General features: G+C 42.0%; 1 protein-coding gene across 1 annotated transcript in view; it reads left to right on the forward strand.

Moving 5' to 3' along the window:
* The window catches only part of LOC102527632 (low-density lipoprotein receptor-related protein 2-like), a 33,098-nt gene extending 17,127 nt beyond the window's left edge, over positions 1–15,971 (forward strand). Inside the window, exons 18-33 of the mRNA XM_015236699.3 lie at positions 1,559–1,794; positions 2,671–2,800; positions 3,015–3,199; positions 4,033–4,219; positions 4,796–5,014; positions 5,402–5,585; positions 6,585–6,786; positions 6,875–7,039; positions 7,218–7,418; positions 8,252–8,801; positions 9,215–9,340; positions 10,294–10,404; positions 11,784–12,020; positions 13,898–14,369; positions 15,402–15,510; positions 15,929–15,971. Coding sequence (XP_015092185.3) covers positions 1,559–1,794; positions 2,671–2,800; positions 3,015–3,199; positions 4,033–4,219; positions 4,796–5,014; positions 5,402–5,585; positions 6,585–6,786; positions 6,875–7,039; positions 7,218–7,418; positions 8,252–8,801; positions 9,215–9,340; positions 10,294–10,404; positions 11,784–12,020; positions 13,898–14,369; positions 15,402–15,510; positions 15,929–15,958 — 3,344 coding nt within the window. The 3' untranslated portion in view covers positions 15,959–15,971. The remainder of the gene's footprint in view (positions 1–1,558; positions 1,795–2,670; positions 2,801–3,014; positions 3,200–4,032; positions 4,220–4,795; positions 5,015–5,401; positions 5,586–6,584; positions 6,787–6,874; positions 7,040–7,217; positions 7,419–8,251; positions 8,802–9,214; positions 9,341–10,293; positions 10,405–11,783; positions 12,021–13,897; positions 14,370–15,401; positions 15,511–15,928) is intronic.
* The last annotated feature ends 643 nt before the right edge of the window (positions 15,972–16,614 follow it).

Here is a 16,614-nt window from a genome sequence, read left to right on the forward strand (position 1 = left end):
TGTTCCATAAAGTTGCCATGAACACTGAATTAGAGGATACTGAATCATTGCTCCTGGGAAAATACAGGGTGAGGGTTCTTTGCTTCTCTGGTCACAACATTTTTGTCAGCCAATCAACATATAACCTTCTTTTATGTGTGTTTCTATTTAAAGACAACTTAACACGAATTGTTGGCTCATTAACAGCCAACACCTCAGTCTTGCCAAACAAAGCTTATTTAATGCGTGTATTTTCTCCACAAGGCACATCGTAGATTTCTTACACTTAGGAACATCAGATAGCCCTTCAGCACTACTCTCGGGGCCACTTGAAACAGGAAAATTGCCAAAAAGTACAAAAAAAGGTGAAAAGCATGGTTCTAAGTGGGTTGCAAAGAGGACACCTTTTTATAGTATGAGAACAGAAACAAGAAGGCAGAATGTTGCCTTGTTCTGCATCAATTAGAAAGGTTGTGTCAGGCAACTCATATTTTTGCTTCTTTGTGTGTCTCTTCAAATGATCATGAAAGTGTGGGAGTGTTGATTTGGGGGGTTACAGATGAATTTTAGCAAGTAGGTGAATGTGCAAATACCGAATCCACAAATGATGAGGAGCAACTGTACCCACAACAGAGTTAACAGATGAAGATGAAGGATTCTGAGGTAGAGGGACCTTGGAGATCATGTTTGGAGATAGAAGGGGACCCCTTTCTATGACAAGATTTTCATTAGTGGAAAATCAGCCTATGTATAAAATAACGTATAATTTCTTGTTGGGCTAAAATCTGCCTCCTTGAAGATTTAATTTTGGTCCTAGGCCTTCTCATGGGATGGGCCATCTCATTGTAGACATCATTGCTTCCCCCTCATTTTTTTGGGATACACACCTTTATTTTCATTCTTCTTAATGATGTTTCAAAGGCCTTAATCATGTTGTGGGAGGAAGGTAGAAGAGAGAATTTGGGGAATGCAAGTGGGAAGAAGAGGAGGCTGGGTAAGGTACCATGATAGATTTGGATGTGGAGGTGGGGTAGCCAGAGGGTGTGACTGCACTTGGGCTCGAGAGAAAAACATCAGGAGGAAAAAGACACAGGAAGGAATGAGGGAGGAACCCAAGGTATAATTTACTTCTCAATACATATTTATAGTTTTGCCTAGGACTTGGCCCTTTTCCTTGAATCAAGTCAAGCAACTCCTATCTGGAGGAATTGAGTCCAAGAACATAAGTTGTAGGGTATGTTGGAAATTATGGGAGAATTTCTCTTTTCCTGGATGACATTAAGATCCCAGAGGAAAATCCCACTACCTTACCTAGTCCAGCATCCTTCTACATGTCCTACATGTCCTTCCAACCTTGTCCCCCAGCCCTCGTTCTTCAGGACCAAGAGCATTTTCCAGGCTTGCTTAGTAGGTTTTTTTCTGGCCTAACACTCTGCTTGAACCACCTGCCTGTCCTAACACCTGCTGGGGCTTAGCTCTCAAGGTGACAGCAGAAGACTGAGGATCTTCAAACCATTTTATCTGCCATCAAATTTCTTTCCTATCTGGCTGAGTTCTTACCTAAAGCTTTGTTTTTCAGTTTATGAAAAATGCAGCATGTCTGAATTTAAATGTCAGAACGGCCAATGCGTGTCTTCCTCCTTGCGTTGCGATGGGAACCGGGACTGCCTGGACCACTCAGATGAAGAGGGCTGTCCTGCCTGGCCCCTGACATGCCTGTCAGGGGAGGTGAAGTGCCCGAGGAGTGGAGAGTGTGTGTTGGCAGAATGGATATGTGACCATGACTTAGACTGCAAAGACGGAACCGATGAGAAGGTAGCCCACTCTCCTTTCAGTAAAATACAGCTGACTTCTAATCGCAACAGTAACACATGCTTCCTAGTAGAAAACTTGGGAAAATACAACAGAGAAGTCTTCCATAATTCCTGCCCAGAAAGCCACTCATAGCTGCATCAAAGTGTCCAAAGGGTTAACAGCCTCTTGTTGAAAGTCAAACTTGTAAGAGGTCTTTATTGTAGTAGGTTTGCAAGTGTTAGGTCTTGATTGTTGTGGCTTAAGGTCCTACTTAGATGCTCTGATGCTTTGCCTAATAGTCACGGTGACGTCCACTGGTGCTCCCACACTGTATGAGATGCAGCCCGGGCTTTAAACTATCGCTTGCATTGATCTTAAAAAAAGTACTTATGCCCTAGTGTTCTATTCCCCATCAGTATAATAGGTAGTGTCTGAGGGGCTGAGACTATCTCAAGGTGCTGGAGTATAGCAGGTGCACAGAAGTACCCCCTTCCTTTCTCCCATACATCCTGCACCAGATCTGAGAATCCAAGTCAGGTGCAAAATGTGGTGTAAGTTTTTATTTACTGGAGTATGTGTTAGAAATGGTGGGAAGAATTCTACAGTAGAGTTTCTAGAGCAGATTCTTTTGCTTTGTTTTTTAAGTGGAACTAAGACTTCCTGATTGGTCAGTTTGCAAAATAAGACATTTCTTCCCACTTCCCGCCCACATTGGTATCACCTAGAACTTCTCGCCTGAATTCCAGATGCAGGAGTTTCTTTAATTCATACCACTCGAGTTTTCAGGCTCTGTCTAGCCTTGTTTCAGGAGGGACTTGAGGCTTCCTCTTCCTTCCAGGACCCTTCCCAGGCTCTAAATGCAGGTGTTGTTGACGGAGTCACTCACTGTCTCTTCAGGACTGTGACCCTGAGGAGCTTCGCTGTGGCTCGAGGCAGTGGTCCTGTGCCAGTGGAGACCAGTGTGTGCCTGAGCCCTGGCGCTGTGATGGGCAGAGTGACTGCAGGGACGGTAGTGACGAGGCTGGATGTAAGTGCAGGGGAGAAGGCAGATGGCTTCAAAGGGGCACCTGCTGCTTCTTGGCATGAGCACCTAGCTCAGTGAGCAGGTGCGTTCGCTACAGGCCCTGAAATCCATCCCTTTACCAGGATGGAGTCGTCTAGGATGCATACAAGGGAGGCTTGCTGTGGGAGGGATGTTTGGCTGGGGGCTGATGATGAAAGTAGGCAGTCATCCCCTCCAGGCCCCCCTGGAAAGTGCCAGAGTTCTGAGTTCCAGTGCCGCTCCTCCGCCTGCCTGGACCTCAGTCTGGTGTGCGATGGGAAGGAGGACTGTGCCGACGGCTCCGATGAAGGCGGGAGGTGCTCATCGTCGGCATGTGGCCAAGGGCAATGTTTCCACACCTGCTACCCGTCGCCCCGTGGACCCGTGAGTGGCTTCAGTTCCTGTCCTTTAGCACCAGAGATGTGATTTAGGGAAGTGGGGAGACGTCCTAATCTGGGCTGTCTCTGATGGCTCCTGAAGCTCTGAGTCAGAGTCTGAGTCTGTGGCAGAGCTGTCTGGATCCCTCCGCACCCCTGTGCTTGAGCCTTTCTGGTGAGTCCTGCCTAGCTCCTTTCTTGTCTCGTGTCTTCTGGAACTCTGCTGCCCAGCCTCCAGAAACTCAACTACCGAGGTCCTTCCCACCCCAGCTGTGAGCTCTGGGTGACATTTAGGGTCACCAAAGCAGCAAGGTTTTGTGGATCGTCCCAAGAGCCAAAAAATCCCCCTCGTGACGAAGCTTAGGAAATTGAGTACCTCCCCATGGCCGTCCTTTCCATAAGAGTATTTAGAATGACTTGCCCTTAAATTGAGGACTGACTGTGTTCTGGTCTGGAATTATTAGTTGACTGAACATGGTGAACCTCATTCTGACAGGCACGTGGAAGAAAACTGTTCTGATGTCTGGTCACAGTAACATCTATCGGCAACCAGTTCAGCTGTCTACGTGTCTTTCACTTACGGGTTCTGCTGGGGTTCTAGTGTCCTGAGCTGACTCCTTTGTTAACTTGGGACCCCTGGTGGTGGCAAGGGGGTGAGGTGTGCGGCAGGGTTGATGAAATGGAGAAGGTGACTGTAATTAAGATGAAGTTGGTTCAAAGAACAGTTCGAGTTGCTAACACTGAATACATTGCCATGTGCTTCTTATATCAATGTTGAGGCCTTTATATCAATGTTGTACTTGTCTTCAGAAAGTCTTAATGTTTTCCAACCTCTTTCAGGTATGTGCTTGTGAGCAAGGCTTTGAGCTGAAAAGCAGTGGCCAAATCTGCGAGGATGTGGATGAATGCCGGAAGTTGGGTGGTCAGCCTTGCAGTCAGACGTGTATCAATACCCAGGGCTCCTACAGCTGTACCTGCCATCCTGGCTACTTGCTGGAGCCTGATGGCCATACCTGTAAAGCAACAGGTAAACTAGAGCTGGGACTATCTCCCAAGCTGGGGGTCAAAGGCTTGGAGGTCCTAGATCTTCCAGGAATATTGATGCAAATCTCTCTTTATCAGGTCTTAAGTGTCCTTGCCTGCTTTACCTGTCTTTAGAACAAAACTAGCACGATCCCAAACTCCCTTTTTATACCTCATATTTCAGACTGAATTCGAGTCTGAAAGCATCCACTAATAAGGCGTTAGTATAACAAAATCATAACTCGGGCCTCTGTTACCATGGGTTAGCCTTACCTAAAATTAGAGTAACTATCTAAGGACCTGACAAGCACTTCTTTCCTGCTCACCTACCCCCAGATATTTAGTTTAAAATGTGGTTTTCAATTTAAGCAAATCATGCCTTTATTCTAAGTATTTCTGAACCACGGCTATTAGCTTAACCATCACATCAGGGGAAGAACCACTTAAATGCCAGCTACCTGGTATGACAGCTCTGGCAACGAGCAGGCAAACACTGCTTTGTCCTCTGATTCCTTAGCCAGAGCTGGGTTCACCATTCAAACTCCTTAAGGTCATGCTGAAAGCAGTCCTTACTTGACAGGTACTGAACCAATCCTGCTCGTGGCAATTCAGTTTAAACTACTCCTCTATGGAATGAGGAGCTTGAAAGAAGATATTCTCGCAACTACAGACAAGAACCTAATTATTTTCTCTATCGACTATGACTTAGTGGATCAGAAAGTCTTCTGGACTGATCTTGGTGCAGAAAGTATCCAGTGGATAAGCATGGATACGAAGAGGAAAGGGACGGTGGTGAAAGGTATGTGCCCTTACGTGGTCTCTCATCTCGCCCTTACTATATACACATAAGCATGAACAATAAGATGAGTGGCCGTGAACTTTCTAAACCTTGGATTATATCTCCTTAACTAAAAGGGATCAAGGCTTGCTAAGTGGTTAGAAATGGAAAGGTGCCATCTCAATAGACATAGACAAACTATCAGCCAGTGACCATCATTTGTAATGGTCATCTTCCTCTGCAAATAGTATTTTGGAGCATTTAAAAGAAGACAGCTCTGATGGAGATGTCTATACCAATGGAAAAGAAATAAACACGGCATGTGAGTCTGCTGTGTGACCTCAAACCTAGTAAAGGCTATAATTTAACCTAAGTACACATGTTGAATAGTTTTTTTCCTCTCTTCAGGGATAAAGTCAGACTGTATAGCGGTTGACTGGATTGGGAGGAATCTCTACTGGACGGACAAGGCAGCTGGTCAGATTTCGGCAATTCAACTGACTGCTGTTTGGAGAGGAAAATCTGAGTACACAATCGTGCTGGACGATAACTTAAACCAACCACGGTCCCTAGCTTTAGATCCCCTAAATGGGTGAGTCCAGGTGTCACAATGCCTGGTCAAGTCCTTTAAGCTTGATGTTCCTCTTTAATTCTACTTTGGTTGTGTTCCCTTAACACAGAATGGGTGAACAGAAACTTATGTGACTCTACTTTAGATGTTATGATGATGTGAGTCAACACAGTAATTTTGAAAGCTCCTGGGAAAAGTCCTTTATTCCAGAAAAGTGAGATGTAGATGTGCTTACTTGGTGGCATGCTTATACTTTCATTTGCTAAGATAAACAAATATACCTCTAAAAGGAGAATTTTTATGGCTTCGGAATTGCAGGAAGACGGAGAATGGAACTAGGGATAGTGTTTAATTTACAATAATGTGATTGGTGGTGGTGATGGGGTCAAAATAATTGGGTGATGGGGTTGAGCCCAGATTCTTCTTTCTAGAGTCCTTTTCCTTTGCAAAGGGCCAGAAACTTAGAGACAGCATTCCCTACTTGTCAGAGCTAAGCCCTCAGAATGGCCATGTGTGTATCAAATGGAAGAACAAGACAGAGCAAAACTCAGGATCCAAAGGTCACTGAGATCAGATACCTTCCCTCTGCTTTTCTCACCTTTTCAATACCTCCAACCAGGAATCTGTTAACATGGTCCTCAGGAAATTGGCAGGAGTTTCCTGGAGCATGGAATAGCTTGTGACCAAGAATGAGGTCTGAGGCACACATCTGCCCTTGGAACTAGGCTACTTTCTAGCCCAGAAAAAACTGGCAAGTTCCCTGGATATGTTCCAGGCTAGGGACTAACGTATTTTTTAGGTTTCTTATACAGGTGTCATTATAGGTATTTTTACCCCTAAATGATGAATAAACAATCACCATAAAATTTCAAGGAAAGCCCTCTTTCACTACTCCACAAATTATGCTTAAAGCATAGACCAAGTTTAAGTTTGGACTTTAAGTCAGTGTTTTAAGGAATGAATAGATGTTCTTTCCCATGAGATAATACTTTATCTTAAAGCTGGTTTTTATCCACATAGGTTAATGTACTGGTCTGAAATTGGAGGAGAACCTCAAATAGAACAAGCTGGAATGGATGGTGACAGCAGAAAAATACTCATCAACCAAGGTCTTGGCTGGCCAACTAGCATAGCTCTTGACCAGTTGAGTGGGAAGCTATTCTGGTCTGATGACAAATTTCACTGTATTGGCTCTGCCAATCTCGATGGCACTGGTATTAGTGTAAGTGTTCTTTTGGTGTCAGGCTTGTGTGAAATGTCATGTGCCTTGTGTAAAACTCGTCCCGGAAACCTCACCATCGCCATTTTAGATGCTGCAGCTAACACAAGTCAAGAGCCCCTTTTCGGTAGCTGTGTTTGAAGATGAAGTCTTCTGGTCTGAAATGAAGACACGAACAGTACAGCGCATGAAAAAGGCAACAGGCAAGAACAGGGCCGTCCTCATCAAGCGTTTTGAACAGCCTTACGGACTTAAGGTCTATAGTTTATGCTTCAAAATATCCCCCTAATCCTCCCTGAAAAGGCTACATGTATGAGCTGCCCAAGGACCAACTGGAGTGACATCCATCTCTAATGATTAGAAGGCAAGATTTAGTCATTTGCTCTTTTTAAGGACTCGGTAATGTGTGGTGACATCTAGCTGTTATCTTCCAGGTAATACACCAAGTGCTACAGCCCAGGTCTTCTAATCCTTGTCTGGACACGCGATGTTCTCACTTGTGCCTTCTGAGCCTGAGATCCAAGGGAAGCTGTCGTTGCCCAGTTGGACTCTTGCTTGCAGACGATGGCGTCACCTGTGTTCCACTCCAGGAGTCCGCATTTCTGTTCCTCACGCTGCCCACAGTTATCATGCAGGTACTGCCCTGTCCTGTCCCGTGTCTGTGCCTGGGCCATGGTCTACCTCAGACTTTGAGTAATTTGAATCCTCTTGAATTTGACTATTCCAGGGGGCTCTTCCTCTTGGAATATTCTTTAAATACAATTTAAATTTTCATATTCACTGTGTGCTGGGAGCTGTCATGCCCAAAATAAAGTAGCCGGGAAATGAAGACCACTTCTACTGAAGCTTCTTAAGAAATGCTTCATAGCTCAGAACATAGTGAGGCTAGGGATCGGAGAGTGTGTTTAACATGGCTGAATCGTCCAAGTACCTAGCTGATGAGGCAGAGTAAATCCAAATAATACAAGGAGCTTGGTGGGCTTGCAGCCTGAGGGAACTTCTCTTAAATCATAGGAGGATAAAAGGTACCAACAAGCAAGTCACTCCTAGTATGCCCCAGAGGACTTGTCAACTTTGGTATTTTAAGACGATGAAACAAATTTTGGGGTTGGAAAATTGGCTTCAACTTCAGTAAGATCTGAATAGTGAACTCATTTAAAGAGGAGGGCCTTGAACATATAAATGTATCAAATCCACACCTTTTACATCTTAAACTTACACAATGTTATATGTCAATCTTATCTCAATAAAAATAAATTTAAAAAATTAAGGGGAGAGCCTTTCATAGAGGAGTGGAATCAAGGAATTTTAGGTGCTTGGAGCTCCAGGAAGGGAGAGAAATACTATCTGCTTTTAGAAGATAGAAGATGTGAAAATATGAACTTAGGTATCCTAACATGAATGCAAAATCAAGATGAAGGATTAGACTAGATTCAACTGGTGTCATCCACCTAACTTTTTCCCATAGATTTATCTGAGAAATCTAGAAGCTTTACGAGAACAAGCAACTTTCCCAGAACATAGGATTCTTCCCTTTACCAATGTGAACCAGCTTGCATCAATGGACTACCTTGTGCAGGAGAAGATGCTTTACCTTTCAGAGTGGAATAAGGGTGATATCTGGCTATTGAGGCTGAAAGAATCTGGAAAGCTCTCTTGGAGGAAAATCATATCTGTGGAGGGGACAGTGATTGACCTTGCTGTGGACTGGTTGAGTGGAAACATATACTGGATTGACAGTGAGAATCCTCACATCAACGTAGCTTCCTCCAAGGGCCAGTACTCCGTGGTCTTGTTCAGCGACAGTCTTTACCGCCCAGCCTCTGTCATGCTCCATCCACCGACTGCAACCTTGTGCTTTGTGGACCTGGGTTCCCAGGATGACGGCAGGCATGGCTCCAGCATTGAATGTGCCTCCATGGATGGCAGCAGGAGGAAGGTGCTATGGCAAAAATCCCAGGTCCCTGTGGGCTTGACCTTTTCAGATGCAGGGACCCGAGTGTACTGGGCTGATCCTGGTAAGCAGTTAGCTTCTACACTCTGAATGTGAGTCTGAGGGACCTTGGCCAGAGTGAAATAGTGATGTTCTGCTTTCTGGTCTTCAGCTAGAACTTTAAATAACTTGTAGATCTGAGTTTACATTTTCTGCACAACCTTCCAAACGAATGCAATCATTCCCCATCCTGAGTAGCATACAGTAGCCCAGAGAGTCATGCAGTTGCCTCTTGATGAAGGAATAAAATCAAGAACTTAACATATGTGCATGAGCAAATCTTTGTGTATTACTGTTAGAGTGGAATGAATAAAAACTGGCCTTCAAAGAATGCATGGCAATGCCCTCCTGGAGGGGAGGCAGGACAAGACATAATGAGCTGCAGGATGGAGTACAGCTGTTTGGGCTAAGTGAGATTAACTGAACCTCTCCTTCTAGGGAGAGGACTCATAGAAAGTATTCAACCAGATGGCTCTAGATACAGAGTAGACCGCAGAGGAATTCAGGGCCTTCACCTCTTTACGTATGGCCAAGGCATGATGTTCTGGACAACAGTTGATGATGGTAGGTCTTATTTCTAAATCTGACTGTGATTTGGGGAGCTTTTACTCATTCGGTTATTGTTTATATGTGAATATGCTTAATGTGAATATGCTTAATCTCATTCTGCCTGAGATTTCTGGCTCTCATATGAAGCTCTTGGCTTTGGAGGACACCACGGTATGGTACAGACAGAACTGGGCCAGGAATTGGAATGAGGTGCTATGACTTCTTTGTCAGTTAGTAGCTGTAACACCTTAGCTGTAACATGAGGGCAGTACCATCTCAGTTGACCAAATACACACAGAGTACTAGGTGAATTCTAGAGCATTCTGTCCTTCCTGGGTATTTTTAATATTCAAAGAAATTATCTAAACCCCAGTGTTCTAGTACATTGCTTCTGACTAGTTAAAACTGGAAAGTTCTGTTTAAAACAAATCTTTCTCTTTATATTTCCAAATGCTGGTCTATTGACCAGTTGGGCTGCCCTCATCAGAACTGCAAAAATAAGTTGTCAGGTCCTACCCCAAAGATGCTAAATTATTAGGTGTGTGGTGATACCTTTGACATGTATTTTAAGATCACCTGGTGACTCTTGGTGCAGATGAGCCATTTTCAGAAATGTTGTTCTAGAACAATGTTTAAAATCATTACCCATCAATTGTATGAGCTGCATTTAAGTGTCTCATATCCTCATTTTCTACCTTTGTATCTGGACATATATGAATGTGCTGTACATAATTTCCACCAGATTTTATCTTCAACAAAGGCATATAACTGTTTTTTATTTATCTTGAAGTTTCTTCCCAGAAACAAGATGTAGAAAAACATGTCTCTTCTGTAAAAACCTTGTCATTCAACTGGAGTTTTGGCACATGAATGACAGTTTTTCTACTGAGCAATGTTTTTTGCCTAGAAAGTTGTTGTAAGATAGAATTTCACTTTTGTTAATGATTGTTCACTGGCTTTTGTTTCAGCCCAAATCAATAAAGTTTGGTACAGCAACACAGAACTTTCAGAAAATCGGTGGTTCCAAGTAGACCAGAAGATTATGGATTTAAAAGTTTATAGCAAACTTGGTCAACAGGGTAAGCAAGCTTACAAAGATGGTAACAACACTGAAGTCTATTGAATTTCCCCTGAAGGGACTGCTCCATCCTGCAATATCTCCTTGGAATATCTTTGTGTTTCCCATTAAGATGTTTCTCTGGCAAATTCCTGTAGATCTGTATAACTCTCATATCTTTATGCAGTTATACAATCTGGTTCTGGTGTATAACTAGTCCTATTACTTATCTAGGAGACACAGTAGTGGTAAGAATATTGGGCTGGGGCTTGGGCTCTATTTTAAGTTCTTTTACTGTAGGCTGAATTTCAACTGTGACATAATCAAAATTCCCTTTTAGTTCTAAAGTGAAACTGGTTTTCATCCTACTCACTGTCACTTGTATCTACCTACGGTGTTAACTTATCTTTGAAATATCAACTTGAGGGTGCTCAAATGTGTTTCTCCAACTTTATTATAGACACAAATGGAGTGCCTAATTGAGCGTTTGGAGAGGGTGATGGTGGGCTTAGTAATAGATGAAATTTGTCCCTAGTTGAGATTAACACCAACAATGTGAGCTCGAATAGCTAACCATACCTACCACCACCATATATGATGAATGTACTTGTCTTAAGGGAATGCTGCTCCATTGGTTTGCTTTTGAAGGCTAAGCTTTATAAACTGGTACTAGTCTGGCTTAAACTCCTGAAGTCTTGGTTTTGTTGGGAGAACCTTTTAAGAATTCTTCAGTGTGATAAATTGTCATCCAAGTGATGCTGATCTGTCACTGACTTCTGAGAACCAGAAGGGGGTCCCTGTCACCTCTGAAGTACTTTTTATCTTCATTATATACGCAGCCTATTCCACAATTCCTAGAATATGTCAAGAGGTAAAACCTCACCAGAAGTAAAAGCTTGAGATATAAACCTTGGAGAACAGTGGGAAGATATAAACGGCTGACTTAATCAGACTTTTGTCCCCCATCCTCCAACCCCCACCCCTGGCACCCACCAATCTGTTCTTTATATCTATGACTCTTAGAGGGATGAGAGAGACCACAGCCTCCATCTTCTCATCTAAAGAGAGCTTTATTTCTAAGCCCACCCCTAGTTCTGATATTGGCTACTTGGTAGAAAGTAAGAGAGAACTTACAGTAGATTTTGGATGAGCCAGAGTTCACCTTAGTTTTTCTTAAGCTGGTTCGTTATCTGAACTCCTAGCCTTCTAAAGCCATCTTTATCCATGAAGAAGAATAACCAATCATTTGGTTCTTAGTTGACTAAAAGAAATTAAATTGAAAAGCTACTTTGGGCAGAACACCTGGGTCCTGTAACTCTGATAGTCTACTTGCAGAAAATTTACAGAAGACCCTTCTGAAACAATCTAAATCAAATTTTTTTGGGGGGTGGGGATCCACAGGTAGTAACAGTTGTTCAAAAGACAATGGAGGATGCAGCCATATCTGTTTACCAAACCCTGAAGGACAGACTTGTAAATGTCCCAGTGGGTACTACTTGGCTGACATACATAAATGTGTTGAAGCTGTCCAATGCTCTGCGTCATCACAATCCTGTAAGGATGGTCAGAAATGCATTTCCGTGGAGCAAGTTTGTGATGGTCAAGCTGACTGTCTGGATGGATCTGATGAAATGGACTGTGAGTAACTCCTACCCAGGACCCAATACTGGTCACCATGAATGATTTATTTAGTAATATCTAATTCCACAGTATTTCTCAAGATCTTATCCTTTAAATTGTTACCTCTTTATTACTGTATTATTAAACTGAACAATATGAAACTTCTAACAATGGGCAATTGGATATAGATTACGTGGACTCTTTGTAAAAAGCTAATTTGACTCTAGGGTAGGCAATATGATAGTGTGCTCCACAGGGCTCGACAGTTTGTATGTTGTGTGAAAGAGCACTCATCTAACCTAGGTATGATTTAGTCCATGGAAACGGATCACAACTGTGAGCATCACCTAGGGTAAGAGATTGGGCAAACTATTTGACTTGTCTTGATTCCCTGTTTTTAACGTGAAAATAGCACTTTCTATCTCATAGAGTTGTTAATGAATCCAAGAGATTGTGTGTAAAGCTGTTATATTAGTCTATAATACTGTCATATTAGTACATAAATCTTAGTTTTAGATGTTTGTTATAGAAATATTGTGCCACATAGCGTCTTCATGGGAAGGTGTTGTCATGGCCAGTCAGTTGAGTGATCATAATATCTAATTCTGATGCAACCACCAGCCTCTTATTCTATAGCTATAGCTCCACTGGTATCCAAGTCCCTGTGCTGTAGAATTGAAGAGACAGTGGGCTTGGTACTGAAACTGGTCATAACAAATAAAGGAAGAGACTTGGGAAAGGAGTCTTACAGTAAAGAGTTCTCACTGACTTCTCAACTTAAATTCTCATCCTCCTAAAACCCGACTAGCTGGAAGACCAGTTACTACCCCTAAAAACACCTTAAACAGGAAAGATAAGGGATTTTGATTCCCAGATTCCGTCATTTGATTCCTTCATTTAGCAAATGAGGGTGGTTTTGTTGAAAGTCCTGTGTTGGCAGTGACTCAAGGATGGGGGCAAATGACTGAGAAATCTGTCACCTTCACCACCTGGTTTTAAAATGAAACCAGAAACCTAACATCCCTTCACTTGCTCTCCCATTCCTGATAACCTGGGCCCAAGAGTTGGTTCTGCTCCTTAATTATGATTTCACCCTAACTTTTACATAAAACTTTTTAGTGAAATGGTTCTGGCTATATACAACTAGACTGGCTTCCCTTGGATGTACCCTACCATCAAGAGCCCTAAACGCCCAGGAGTGAAAATACTCCTGTGATGCCAGCTTAGGGGAGAGGCAAGAGGCAGTTTTATTGCTAATACTGCTGTCTTCACCCCTTGTAGTTTGGTCTTCCACGTGAGGAATACTTGTGCCAACAATGATGGAGAATATGGTGAAATGCCTTAAACACAAACTTAATTCTTGGATTTCTCTTTGGTTAGAACCCTGTTGCCTAATCCCTGCCTTATAAGGGCCCCTCCCACCACTGCCACCAAATCTGGTTCACTATTTGCAACTTGTAGATCTCACTAAACCTACAGTTTTTGTGGACTCAAAAAATCTGAAATACTTACAGATAAATTTATATCTTGAAAACCTTTTTAGTTTGGATATTTACTACTTAGATCTACCACACTCATCCTTACAGAGTAAAACATTTTTATAACTGGACGAATCTACCTTGGCTAAAATTCTGCATACTGTAATTTAAAAATAGATTGGTATGACAGACTGCACTGGTCCCAGAATGAAATATTTTAAGCGCCTTAAGATATTCAGCTTTTTATAAGCTTTTAATAGTTTTTTGTTTGGCCAAAAGTAATGGTAGTGATTGTGATTTCAAAAATTCAAACTTATCTGCTTAGGTCCGCTAGAATTCTTGTTCTTCTGAAATAGTACTTAATTGACAGTGACAAACTTGTGTATATGCCCACACTCATACCTACTGTTTTTGTAGGTACCTATCCAGATAAAACTCATTTGACACCTAAAATGTCAGAGGCTGGTGAAGGACTGACACCAAAAGCTGCCCAGCCTGTCCAGGGTACCAAGTTCACCAGAGCTAGATCTCCAGGTCCAGAAGGGATGAATCATCCTGCTAGGAAAACACTAATACCTCTCACTCCTACTCAAGAGAGCAAGACTTCAGAAACCAAGGGAGGAGGAGAGTCTGTTCAGCTCAAGGACTCACAGAAGGCAAAACATCTGCCCTGTAGCAGCGATTTCTGTAATGGGAGGGGAGCCTGTACTATGGAAGGAGAACTGAGGAAATGCAGCTGTCTGATGGAATATGGTGGAGAGTTCTGTGAAGAAGCAGCACGCAGATCCACCCCTGGCTACATGGCCCTCAGCTTAACCATAGCCCTACTGGTTGTTCTCATGGTTCTGGGAGCATTTGTATATTTCAGAAGAGACCATGAATTAAAACGGTGAGTAGCTACTAGTGTCCTCATGGGAGAATTTTATTTCAAAGAAGTCTTATTAATAAATAAATAAAAACAAGATTAATGGGGCTGGAAGTATGAATCTATTCTAGAAACTTGTCCTCTGAGGAAAGACTTGGGCTATGAAGCAGCCTTATGTGTTACTGGGAAAATCATAATTGTGACTATCTCTTTGAGTGAGATCTGCGGCAAACAATATTGTAAGGGGTACGAGGCATGTACACGAGGCTGGAGGTTAGAACTTCAATGAATGAATTCTGGGAGGACAAAACTCAGCCCATAACAGGAGGTGAAATAAAGAAACTCATGAAAGATTTAACGTAAAAGCATTAAGTTTCGTCTAAGAGCAAGAGAGTCATTGAATTAAAGAAACAAACAAGGATAACAAAATGATGATTTAGATTAAGAATGAGCTTAATTAAATAAAATAAAGCTTTAGAGTAGCAAGATATAGGAATGGAAGAAACTGATTAGATAAACATATTGGGAAGGGTCATTGCAGAGATGACCAAAAAAAAGCTTTACAAGTTACATCTCCTCTGTCCAGCCTTCACTTTACAGATAAAGAAAAGGCCAGAAGGAATGATTTGTCTTTACCTAAAGTAACACAGGTTAATAGCTAACTGGTTAATATCAAGATGAACTGAGGTGCTTCCCTTTGGCTTCTGATTGTCAGTCAGGTCTGTCTTCTACATTAAGCTGCTTTCTTAAATTACCTGTGTCCAGTTGCTACTTACCTGTTTTTGGATTCAGTTCTCACTGATTCCAATTACCTAGTTTCCCCTCAATTGAGAAGATGTATCATTTGGAAAGTTAAGTGAATGCCTAGTAATAAATCATAACTGATTTGAGTATTATTAATTCTTCTTCAGTCGCTTTGCTAAAGAGACAATTAAAACGGAGCACAGCCCTCATAACAATAACCTTTGCTAGGAGATAAGTTGGACATGTCTAACCATGTCCCAATCCCAGCTTCTACCTTAAGGAACAACTCTTTTGACTTTCTCTGATTTCTAGAAACAGTAGAGCATCATCAAGAAATTTGACTCGCCATAAAGAAAATGATCAAGAAGAGGAGAATCTGATGAACAGTGAGATTTTTGTCAATGAAGCTTATGATGAACAGGTATGCCTGGGAAGTGTCACTGAGAAAAAGAGGGGGTGAGGTATAGCTACAGAATACCCCTTCTGGAAAATCCTAGCAGAGTGAACATTGTTACTGGCAAATGATGCTACTATGTAGATCAAATTAATGCTCAGTAACTTTTTTTGTTTTCCAACTCTGTTCAATCTTTAGTTGTTTAAACCAAAGTGTAACATACCTGAAATAATAATTAAGAAATTCAGCTTTTGGTGGTCTTCCAAAAGGAGCCCAATCCTATTGTGGAATGGATTAAGATGTAATTAGTTAGAATTACCGCTAAAACTTATGCTCCCCCCAACCCTGGATCTCTGTGAACTTCTGCATAGCTCAACCATTTCTGTGTTTTTGCTTTGTTTTAATGTAATGCATATTCTCTAATTTCAAGTCTCTTTTCCTACAGGAATTGTTAACCTCTTTACAAACTGACTAACCTGATAAAAAAAGGAGCTGAAACATCTTAATAAAAATTGTTTCTATATTTCACTGTGTACTGTTTTAACTTCTGTAACAGTTTGTGGTAAATGGTAACTTCATATTTAAAAGAACTGCTTTTTAAATTGGAGGAAGTCATCTGGTTTTGTTAGTGGGTGTTGAAAAACTGAATATTCATAGGCAGGGTCAGATTTCAGTACAATCTCCATGTAATTTAGGTTCTGGGTTATCCACCGGAGCTTTCTGTTCCCAGGATGCCTGGCTCAGTACTAGTTAGAAGTTCTGGATTTGAATCCAGAATCCAGGCTCTGACGTTAACTTGGAGCTACTTAATCTCTCTGAACCTGTTTCCCCATTTTACAAAAGGGAATGACCTCTCCTGAATCTTTGCTTTTGGGGATAAAGGTCAAGTTTTTGCAGTGCATAAGATATTCAAGTGTTAGTTTCCTAACCTCCCTCTCTCAGATACATTTGGCTGCAAAGTTTAGTACTCACTTCTGCTGACAATTTATAAAAACCGTATGTTTCTCAGGATCTCATCTTGATTCTAAAACTAAGCACAGGGAAATCAATTTTACAGGTGTAGAAACTCAGACAAATGATTTGTCTAAGACTTCTTTCAAGTAAAGTGGGTGGATACTGGTGGGCAGAGTT

This window comes from Vicugna pacos, chromosome 26 (genome assembly GCF_048564905.1).
Source record: "Vicugna pacos chromosome 26, VicPac4, whole genome shotgun sequence".
Lineage (NCBI taxonomy): Eukaryota > Metazoa > Chordata > Mammalia > Artiodactyla > Camelidae > Vicugna > Vicugna pacos.